This window comes from Helianthus annuus, chromosome 5 (assembly GCF_002127325.2).
Source record: "Helianthus annuus cultivar XRQ/B chromosome 5, HanXRQr2.0-SUNRISE, whole genome shotgun sequence".
In the NCBI taxonomy this organism is placed as follows: domain Eukaryota; kingdom Viridiplantae; phylum Streptophyta; class Magnoliopsida; order Asterales; family Asteraceae; genus Helianthus; species Helianthus annuus.
In genome coordinates, this window is record NC_035437.2 from 174,204,349 (window position 1) to 174,216,295 (window position 11,947).

Consider the following 11,947-nt stretch of genomic DNA (forward strand, 5'->3'; position numbering starts at 1 on the left):
CCAACGACTTTCACCCGAGTTTTTAGCCACAAATAGCCTAGTGACTTTATTTCTTCCTTCATCCTTATGAAGTTGGTTTGCTTGTTTATGAAAATCCACTCGTTTCGACACCTCTAGATAACCCAAATCGCAGTTTGTATCACTAAGGTCACCGCCTTCCTCCACTTCTTGGAGCCTCTGTTTTGGTTGTAAAGGTTGCGAAATTCGAGATGAAATCCCAAACCTGAACCGCAAGACTGCAAGAAGCAAAAAGATGCAAGGCAGACTCCTCTCCCGCATCACACATCCTACACCGAAGATTCGGGATCGGTACATTTCTTCTAGTTAAATCCGTGGCTGTGGGAAGTCTATCTTGGATAAGCCTCCAAAACAGAAAATTCACCTTCGTAGGCGCCTAGTCATTCCACTCAAAACCCAAGTGAATATCTGAGAATAATAAACTTTGGGCCTTATCTCTAATACTTCGAACTGAAAATTCACCCGACCCATCTGGAACCCATCTCCAACGGTCCTCCCCTGTGCCAAATTCGTACCTTAGAATATCTCTCGTAAGCATGTCGAGTCCAACCTATTCAGCAGGAGTCGAGGGGTACCAAACCTAGGAAAATGACAGAACCAAGGTGCCATCATTTATCCCAACTCTGTCCGAAATCAATGCAGTTTTCAACCTCTCCAACTCATGTGAATTTGGATATTTAAACTCGAGTGGATCGTCATAAAGCCATATTTCTTTCCAAAAAATCATCTCTTTATTACAACCCGGGAACCCACGAAATAGTGCCGATAACTCAATACCCACCGTTTGGAAGTCAAGCGAGATATTGTGTATTTGTTTCCACGGGCCCAGTAACGAAAGTCTTGCCGGTATAAAACTCCATGACCTTGACGTGTGATGTAAGTTCCATATTACTTTCCTACACAAACTATTCCTATCCACTTTCAATCGCCACCACCATTTAGCCAACATCGCCAAATTAATGCCAAACCCCAGAGCACCATATTCCTTAGGAGTCATGAAATTGTTCCATGCGACCCATTTCATTTTATCCTTATCCAGAGACAAACCTCATAGAAAATCTGGTGCCCATTTAATATATGTTTAATTATATATTACCATACTGTAAATTAGAAACATATTGGTGCATTAGTGAGTTGTACTCCAAAGTTAAGTTAGGGGGTTTTCCAAAAAAAAAAAAAGTTTTCGCTTTGGTTTTATTTTTGCATGTTAACTTTTTTTTTTTTTACTTTTAACACAAATTTTTCTATCTTTTGCATTTAACCCCAACACATTTTTTATTTTCAACTTTGATTCCCGTGTTTTTATCTTTTGCAAATTTTTCGTTTTATGTTTTGTTCTAATTTTGCGAGTGAACACGCCGCAACGTGCGTGTGGGTTTCAACATTTTTGGTCTATTTTTTCCCGTTTGACAGGATTGTCACAACGCGTCTATTTTTCCCTGGTCGATAGGTTCGTCCCAACGCGCGTGGTCTTAGGTCGACTTAGTTATAATTTTTTCTATTTTTACGTTTCAGTCTAATTTCTTCGCATTATCATGCCACAACGGGCATGCGTGATCAATGATTTTACATATGTTATCCGTTCGGTATTATTTTTTCCTTTTTGTTTATTTTGTTTTTACAAGCTTTTTCGATATTGTTGGTCGCTGGTAATTGTATAGCATTAGTGCTATTTGGCACGGTTTATGCCCCGCTGCAACGCGGTGGGACTAAATAGTTAGTACTAGTTATATATTAATATTATACATATAATTTGCTAATGTGTAATCGTAGCTTGAACTTGCTAATACAAGGAGTTTATAGCACCCGGGGAAGATATATTCATTTTTCGATCAGATTAAAATATTCAATTTTACCTTGGGACTTTTTTGAAAACGGTGATGTATAAGTTATAGAGAATAATTATTTTTTATTTTATTTGTTATTTTTAAATAATTATTTGTTAATATTTAAAAATAAACTCTATATTAAATTAAACTTATGGATTACAATCACTAGTATCAGTTCACATGAAACAAATTAATACTTCATACACAAATTATGAAGATTTCTTATTTATAAATCGAGCAAAGTCACACTTCAAATCGAAACTAATTAATAAATAAACTGCCATTTCTTATATTAAAGATGAATTCTGTAAAAATATAATCAGTTTTCTGAATTAAAAAACTAAAATAATGTAAACGTTGAATTATTCCAGGATGATAATAGGACACCTTGGGATGCATTGATAGTCTTTAGTTTACATTCATATAACTTATTCTATTGTAGTTGGTAGAATAATTTTCAACTAAAATTTAATTTCATTACTTTCATTGTTTAAAATATAATAAAATAATGATCTCTTTTGGGTATATAAGGGATGATATGTAACCTCTAAAACACAACTTAGATCCCATTAACTACTTATAGTAGAAATGGGAACCAATATGAAGATGTTCTTCTATAACAACACTTTTAATCACTCTTGCGGTGGTTATAGTTTCTTTAAGCTTGCCGTCGCCGACCACCGCCACCTACCACTACTCATCCCCACCACCTCCTCCACCTAAGAAATCTCCACCACCACCAATCTAAGCAACATTATGTTTACAAGTCACCACCACCACCTCCACCGGTTTACAAGTCACCACCACCCCCGGTTCACAAGTCACCCCCTCCACCTGTTCACAAGTCATCACCTCCACCGGTTCACAAGTCACCACCACCACCAAAGAAACCCTATGTTTACAAATCACCACCTCCACCACCCCCTGTCCACAAGTCACCACCACCCCCGGTTTACAAATCACCACCACCTCCGGTCTACAAATCACCACCTCCCCCGGTTTACAAATCTCCACCTCCCCCGGTTTTCAAATCTCCACCACCACCGGTTCACAAGTCACCACCACCTCCGGTCTACAAATCACCACCACCACCTAAAAAGCCTTATGTATACAAATCCCCTCCACCACCCCCTGTGCACAAGTCACCACCACCCCCGGTTTACAAATCCCCACCACCACCGGTTCACAAGTCACCACCACCTCCGGTCTACAAATCACCACCACCACCGGTTCACAAGTCACCGCCACCCCCAGTTTTACAAATCACCACCTCCACCTAAGAAGCCTTATGTATACAAATCCCCTCCACCACCTCCAGTGAAAAAGCACCCACCCCCACATTACATTTACAGCTCACCACCTCCTCCTTACCCACCACTAATTAAGGGGTGCTTGCTTTGTTTAAGGTATCTCACTTTCATGCATTCACTATTTTAATCTTCACTTATTATATATTGATGTTTATATGTATTTATATTTTACCAATATATGTATTTTGTTATCATGCAGTTCTTTTCATTCTTGCATGAATAAAGATATCAAAGATTTGAGATTTTACTTCGGACGTTCCTAGAGATGAAGAAAAACATGGAGGACAACTAATGGTTCAAAGTTGTATAGAAGGGCTTTTATTTTCATGTTTTCAAAAATAGTTTTCTATCATATTGTGTTTGATAATAAAGAAAGAATTAAATTGCAAACCGTGTTGTACATCATTTATATTCTCTTCCTGTTTCCCAACTAAATAACTACAACAATTGCCATTCAAAAAAGTAAAATAATTATTTTATCAATGACATTTGATTCTATCATCATAATTTGCATATTTTTGGAGGTTTTGTTTTAAAGATAACTATATTATATTTGCTAATAACTAGTATTATGCACCTCCGCGTTGCGGCGGGGGCGAGCGCTAATTGCCATACTACTGTTAGTGACCACCGTCACTGAAGTTGCGTGTTAATGCGAAGAAATTAAACCGAAACGTAAAACATAGAATAAAATAACTTAAGTTGATCTAGGACTTCGAGCGTTACGATGAACCCGCAATCTATTTTTTTTCCGTTTGACAGGTTCATCGTAATCTATATATAATATATTATCATTACCACTATACAACGATAATTGCATAAATTACAACAACCATTGTATTCAATAAGTTTGGAAAGTATATTTATACAAGATTTTGGCTAAATTAATTAGATTATTATAAATAATAATAATTTACAAATAAAACAAAACAACTTTGAATAGATCAAAGCGATTGAATATGGTAAGTGTTGGTGCACTTGTGTCTGTACTTTGTCTTGTATTCGGTCACGGTTAATAAACGATGTCCTTGTTAGTCATGTAAGTTTGACCAAGTCAAACCGTCCTCCTGGATTGACTTGGACAAACAGTTAGAATTATGGTTGTAATTGTCTGTCTCGAAGGATAAGAGATCAAAGATCATTTAGATCCTCGATCTGCTCGAAAGATATGCTTCGATGGATGCAGATGGACCTCGAAGGAATATTACCATCCTTCGAGGTATGCATGAGATCCTTCGATGCTTTGACATCGATAGATGATCCTTCGATCATCTATCGGATCCTTCGGACAAGGACAATCTGTGCTGAGTATATATATACCCATGCAGTGTGTGTTAGTAGTTAGACTTGAAAGATAAGAGAGACAGATGCACACAATAGATAGATAGAAAGTTGAGAGCATTCTGTCCGAAACACACCACACACCTTGAGAGTTTGCAAAACTGATTTGTAAACATTGTGCTTGTAACCGGAACTTCATTCGTATTAATACAAGTGGTGTTAAATCGGTGAACCTTTGTGTGTTTGTGTTTATACTTGTTTCATCTCGGTTTGCTTGCTAGCTTGGATTCCGCACTCGCTAGTGGGTTTGTATAACAAGGTTTAGGTTCGTCATCCTCCGCGAGGGACCTACAAGTGGTATCAGCAGCCGTGGCTCTTTACCTTGTTTAAAACCGGGTTTGTTCAAGTTCTTGGTGTGTTTGGACACTTGGCTTAGCACCCCGTTTTTTGGTGGTTTTCCTGCATCTTTAAACTGAAAAACGCGTTCTAAACCTTTCGGGAGTGTTCAAGTTTGGGTTGGGTAACTTAAAAACTTGTTTTTAAGGCTTTTGGTGATTTCCGGCCAAATTCCGGTAATAATTCCGGTGACCGGTTTCTGGATAGGGTTGTCCATTTTGGGTAATATTTTCAAAGTTGGTAGAAAAGTTGTGTCAGGACATCCCTTCTGCTGAAAGTTGCTTCACCAACCCATCACCTTTTTCACCTACCCGTCAACTTCGTGTCAGTGTGTCAGAGCTCATCGAAAGACATCCTTCGAAGTCGAAAGATCATCTTTCGATCAAGGAGGTTCGACAGATACCCATCCTTCGAACATCTTTCAAATCCTGTGTTCTATCTTTCGAGCCAAGGAATCTTTTCGAAGGATACATCGTTCGAGCTACTGTTACTCTTCGAAAGATAAGGATCCTTCGTGTTGGTGAATCTTTCGAGATCTGTGTTCGAAATATAAGGATCTTTCATTGTGAATCTTTCGAGATCTGTGTTCGAAAGATAAGGAGAATCTTTCGAAATCATCTTTCGAAAGATAAGGATCCTTCGTGTGGTCAATCTTTCGAAGTCAATCTTTCGAAGTCTTTGTTCGAAACTCAACAGTGATCTTTCGAACACTGTTGATCCTTCGAACAAGTCTTGATCTTTCGATTCTTGTCTGTTTGCATTTAACAGTTTGTGTTTGTGTAGGTTTTTCTATTAGTATTTGAGAAAGTATACTCTGATACATGTTATTTTATGAAGTTAACCCAAATTTAGATCAAATTAGCACAAAACTTGCAATTAAAATATATCTAATTAGACCAGATTAACACAAAAATGCATCAAATCTAAAATTAAAGCATTAGGAATAATACATAAAATCTACAACAAAATATTTGAAAACTTTAGTTTCATAGAAATGTACAAAAGTTTTATCATTATAAAAAATATATTTGGCCTAACGCCACAGTACCCCCTCTAAACATCTCAAAATACCACTGGTAACCGTCATCACCGTTTACCAATTCCGGCACAAACGTTAACATCTACGTTTGCTAAAAGTAAGGGTTTTAAACGTTTACCTCGTCAATGATACTCGTCGGATTATGTTTGTGTCATCTTCGCCACTCACTGTTACAACACCGTCGTTCACCGGATTTTGGTCGGAGTCTAGAATAACCCTAAACAACTTCAACCATTAGAATAGAGATCGATTTAAATAATTATAGGACTTGCGATCGAATCAAGGCTTACCGGAATATTGTCGGGATTTAGATCGGAAAGCACCTCGCCGGAATACCAACCCTTCAAACAGAAGTCGTCATTCCTCTGTCAAAACCCAAACACTTCCACCGTTGTACATCAACCCAAATCGCTACCACCCTTGGGATCGAAACCCTAACTGCTTGACCACCGCCTCATCGCTCTCCGGCACAAACCATTTTCGCCGCCACCAAAGACCACCGCAACGACAATAATTCCGTCACAAACCCTACTCTGGGCCACCAAAGACTACCGCCACCACAATGATCAAAACTCCGTCGTCAAGTGTTGCTGACGACGACGAGCAGGTTTGGACACCGGCGGAACCTTCTTCGTCATCAGCCTCTCTCTCTCTCTAACAGAGCTTTCTGTCTCCACCAGATTCTCAATGTCACTGTATTCTCTCTCTTCTCTAGCTTTTAAACTGTTAGACAAGCAAATTACAAAATTGCCATTCTAATTCTAGTGTTCATTTCTGTCACACCCCAACCGATGGCGGAATCATCGGGGCGCGGCACTGAGCGAGTCCAGAAGTTTCCAAAACAACTATAATTACCAATTATTTAAAGCAACATGTCCCATACCATGTCATAAAAGATAACATAATTATTACAGACAAGATCTAGTCAAATTGTTCTGTTCCGACAACTGAGATTTCAAAATACAGACAATTGTTTATTCGTTTGTAGACCTTTCCTAGCCTCGATTTCACAGCAAGCTAAGCATATAAGCATCCTAAGCACCTGTCACATACGTTAAAGTAAAAGTCAATACACATAGTGTAAAGGTGAGCATACAAGTTTAATAGATATAATAGAGTTTGAAATCGTTACGCATAACCAGCACGTACACAGTGTAAAATGAGGCATGTTAGTTATCGACATGAACCTATCGATACCAATGAGTGCGGGTTGACTGCCCAAGGCAGTTCGTAATACACACTCACCACTGTGAGCCATGTAACAAATTGTCCTTAACAACCCCTGAGTGAACAGGTGCTGAGTCCAAACAAATAGTACTATCGTTGCTAAGGCAGGTAGACAACATTCCATGTGTAAACATAACAAACAAGCATTCATTAAGTCACGTATAACATACGGTAATCGGTTAGCGTTTAATGTATTGCGTAGTGTGTTCGATGTGATTTAGAATAAGTAACGTATGTAACACCCAAAAGTGCGTAAATCAAAAAGGGATCGAGTATACTCACAGTGATTGATGAATTGAAGGGAGCGCTAGAGAGTAAGGTTAGCCTGATCAAAGCGATAGCACAACGATAAGCAACGCGTAAGATGATGCAAAGTGTAAGTGGGTCGGACAGCAATCCGATCGATGGGTAGTCCGATCAGGTGGCCGGTCGTTCGGGTGACAATCTGCTCGGGTGACCTATCGAGTGGATTGCTACTTCCTTTGTGAAGGATGTGTTGTGTATGATGGCTTGTCTTTCGAAGTTTTCGTTGTAGCATTTTGAAAATATGGTAGTATCTCTACCTTTCAGGTCGGTCGATCGAACGGTCGTTCGATCGGCGACAATCCGATTGGTTGGACACTTTAGTGAGAACAAGTTCACAGCAGTTTGTCACTCGATCGGTTTGTAGTCCGATTGGGTGGCAATTCGTTTGTATTGAACTTGTTGGAAATTGTTTAAGTGTTGAAGTCAGAACATTACATGGTCGAGTGGTAGTCCGATCGGGTGGTAATCCGATCGGGCAGCACTTCGTTCAATGTTTATCCTTCAAGTGTGGGGCCAAGGTGCAAGCCGATCGGGTGGCAACCCGATCGGGTGACAATCTGATCGGAAGGTAGTCCGATCAAGTGGCACTCCGTTCTGGTGTCCCGGTCGTCTTCTTCCTTGGTCATTTTGATAGTTTGTCATTTTATCGAGATGGTTCGATAACGTATTAGAAAACAGTAACCTCGTCAAGACTTAGTAACCTGGTCAGGCAGGAATCACCCAAATCCGACCTGTTAACTGTTCCAGACAGTGTTCCATGTTTAACCCGAAATCGGTAATCTCATGGGTAGAATCCAGATCTTGAACCAACACATCCAAAAGAAAGAGTAGATAATCAGAACAAGCTCCGATTCTAACAGTTTTGAGTGCATTGAGTGTAAAAGAGTTGAAAGAAAGTTGGAAAACCATCTTTCAATCCCTTTCACCGTGAATCTGTTCAGATCTATGAAAGATCTTTGTTTATTTGTGTGGAAATTGTTCAGATCTAAGTTGTTCTTGGTGGTTTGAAGCCAAAACATGAAGCTCATAAGAACACCATGATGACATCATCCTAGAACACCTCAAATCTAGTGATTTCACGGTTAAAAGTTAAGATTCAAAAGATAGAAGGGTGTAGGAGTGCGTGTAGATCAATAAAGTACAAGATTTAGATGGAAAACTTACAAGAATCGCGAGAAATCTGAAGAAAAGTGGGCAAGAACGCTGGTCGGACGAGAGGTGCCGAAAATGGTAAGTTTGGGATGTTGACAGGGAGTATTTATAGGCTTACCATAAAAGGAAAGGGCTGGTCGATCGAGTGGCTGCCCTGGTCGGGTGGCAGCCCGATCGAGTGGCACCTCGATCGGATGGCAGGCCGATCGGGTGGCAGCTCGATCGGCTGACCACTCGATTGGAGGCACGACACGATGAGTTTTGCGATTTTGATTCGTGTATTGAGCGTTGCGATGCGATAGAGTTTCCTATTCAAATTACTTTTAATCCCAACTACTATATCGACATACAATCATCCTTAATTGACTTGCGTTTAGTGTTTGCGATTGCGATTGAGTTTCGATTGCGGCTCGATTAATCACCACAACATAACATAAATAATCATGCACAAGTAACACATAAGGCACACACACACACGTAAAACAATATCCAGAACGCGTAATTCGAGTTGCGAGTGCGATTGCGATAATCGATAAGCGATAAGTGATCAAATATGCGATAAATATCAAATAAACCTCGATTATTAATAAGTACTCCACGTAATACAACTAACGTATAGCATAAAACAGACTATCTACGAGTCAAAGAAGTCAAAACAAGAATTGAGCAAAGAGTGACAGATTGAAATTAGCAATCTTGTCTTCCTTTGACTTCAATCTTGACTTTGACTTTGACTTTCGAAACACGGGGTGTTACAATTTCGTTTGGTTTTTAATATGTAATAATAATATGAAATATTAGCGCTTTCAAGACTTAATTCATTTATTTTTTTTTAAATGCCAATCAAAAGAATTTTATTAAAAAGAAACTGATTAACAGATTGTTAATCAGGCAGATTACATAGATAGAAACAAAAATTAAAGCTATCAAACCCCCATGCAAACTAAATCAAAGTTACACCATGTTTCCCATGTAAGACCAACGACTTTCACCCGAGTTTTTAGCCACAAATAGCCTAGTGACTTTATTTCTTCCTTCATCCTTATGAAGTTGGTTTGCTTGTTTATGAAAATCCACTCGTTTCGACACCTCTAGATAACCCAAATCGCAGTTTGTATCACTAAGGTCACCGCCTTCCTCCACTTCTTGGAGCCTCTGTTTTGGTTGTAAAGGTTGCGAAATTCGAGATGAAATCCCAAACCTGAACCGCAAGACTGCAAGAAGCAAAAAGATGCAAGGCAGACTCCTCTCCCGCATCACACATCCTACACCGAAGATTCGGGATCGGTACATTTCTTCTAGTTAAATCCGTGGCTGTGGGAAGTCTATCTTGGATAAGCCTCCAAAACAGAAAATTCACCTTCGTAGGCGCCTAGTCATTCCACTCAAAACCCAAGTGAATATCTGAGAATAATAAACTTTGGGCCTTATCTCTAATACTTCGAACTGAAAATTCACCCGACCCATCTGGAACCCATCTCCAACGGTCCTCCCCTGTGCCAAATTCGTACCTTAGAATATCTCTCGTAAGCATGTCGAGTCCAACCTATTCAGCAGGAGTCGAGGGGTACCAAACCTAGGAAAATGACAGAACCAAGGTGCCATCATTTATCCCAACTCTGTCCGAAATCAATGCAGTTTTCAACCTCTCCAACTCATGTGAATTTGGATATTTAAACTCGAGTGGATCGTCATAAAGCCATATTTCTTTCCAAAAAATCATCTCTTTATTACAACCCGGGAACCCACGAAATAGTGCCGATAACTCAATACCCACCGTTTGGAAGTCAAGCGAGATATTGTGTATTTGTTTCCACGGGCCCAGTAACGAAAGTCTTGCCGGTATAAAACTCCATGACCTTGACGTGTGATGTAAGTTCCATATTACTTTCCTACACAAACTATTCCTATCCACTTTCAATCGCCACCACCATTTAGCCAACATCGCCAAATTAATGCCAAACCCCAGAGCACCATATTCCTTAGGAGTCATGAAATTGTTCCATGCGACCCATTTCATTTTATCCTTATCCAGAGACAAACCTCATAGAAAATCTGGTGCCCATTTAATATATGTTTAATTATATATTACCATACTGTAAATTAGAAACATATTGGTGCATTAGTGAGTTGTACTCCAAAGTTAAGTTAGGGGGTTTTCCAAAAAAAAAAAAAGTTTTCGCTTTGGTTTTATTTTTGCATGTTAACTTTTTTTTTTTTTTACTTTTAACACAAATTTTTCTATCTTTTGCATTTAACCCCAACACATTTTTTATTTTCAACTTTGATTCCCGTGTTTTTATCTTTTGCAAATTTTTCGTTTTATGTTTTGTTCTAATTTTGCGAGTGAACACGCCGCAACGTGCGTGTGGGTTTCAACATTTTTGGTCTATTTTTTCCCGTTTGACAGGATTGTCACAACGCGTCTATTTTTCCCTGGTCGATAGGTTCGTCCCAACGCGCGTGGTCTTAGGTCGACTTAGTTATAATTTTTTCTATTTTTACGTTTCAGTCTAATTTCTTCGCATTATCATGCCACAACGGGCATGCGTGATTCAATGATTTTACATATGTTATCCGTTCGGTATTATTTTTTCCTTTTTGTTTATTTTGTTTTTACAAGCTTTTTCGATATTGTTGGTCGCTGGTAATTGTATAGCATTAGTGCTATTTGGCACGGTTTATGCCCCGCTGCAACGCGGTGGGACTAAATAGTTAGTACTAGTTATATATTAATATTATACATATAATTTGCTAATGTGTAATCGTAGCTTGAACTTGCTAATACAAGGAGTTTATAGCACCCGGGGAAGATATATTCATTTTTCGATCAGATTAAAATATTCAATTTTACCTTGGGACTTTTTTGAAAACGGTGATGTATAAGTTATAGAGAATAATTATTTTTTATTTTATTTGTTATTTTTAAATAATTATTTGTTAATATTTAAAAATAAACTCTATATTAAATTAAACTTATGGATTACAATCACTAGTATCAGTTCACATGAAACAAATTAATACTTCATACACAAATTATGAAGATTTCTTATTTATAAATCGAGCAAAGTCACACTTCAAATCGAAACTAATTAATAAATAAACTGCCATTTCTTATATTAAAGATGAATTCTGTAAAAATATAATCAGTTTTCTGAATTAAAAAACTAAAATAATGTAAACGTTGAATTATTCCAGGATGATAATAGGACACCTTGGGATGCATTGATAGTCTTTAGTTTACATTCATATAACTTATTCTATTGTAGTTGGTAGAATAATTTTCAACTAAAATTTAATTTCATTACTTTCATTGTTTAAAATATAATAAAATAATGATCTCTTTTGGGTATATAAGGGATGATATGTAACCTCTAAAACACAACTTA

At 38.3% G+C, this 11,947-nt stretch overlaps 1 protein-coding gene and 1 long non-coding RNA gene across 2 annotated transcripts; both read left to right on the top strand.

The window, feature by feature from the left end:
• Window positions 1-2,509: 2,509 nt before the first annotated feature.
• On the top strand, window positions 2,510-3,218 carry LOC118492211 (extensin-1-like; the record flags this gene model as incomplete). Its single annotated transcript, XM_035990073.1, has 2 exons — window positions 2,510-3,060; window positions 3,110-3,218. Coding segments are annotated over 2 exons (660 nt in total), but the record flags the coding sequence as incomplete, so codon positions are not given.
• On the top strand, window positions 3,219-3,562 carry LOC118492428. The gene is made up of 2 exons (XR_004893660.1): window positions 3,219-3,253; window positions 3,357-3,562. It is a non-coding gene; the product is annotated as an uncharacterized LOC118492428 (long non-coding RNA).
• The last annotated feature ends 8,385 nt before the right edge of the window (window positions 3,563-11,947 follow it).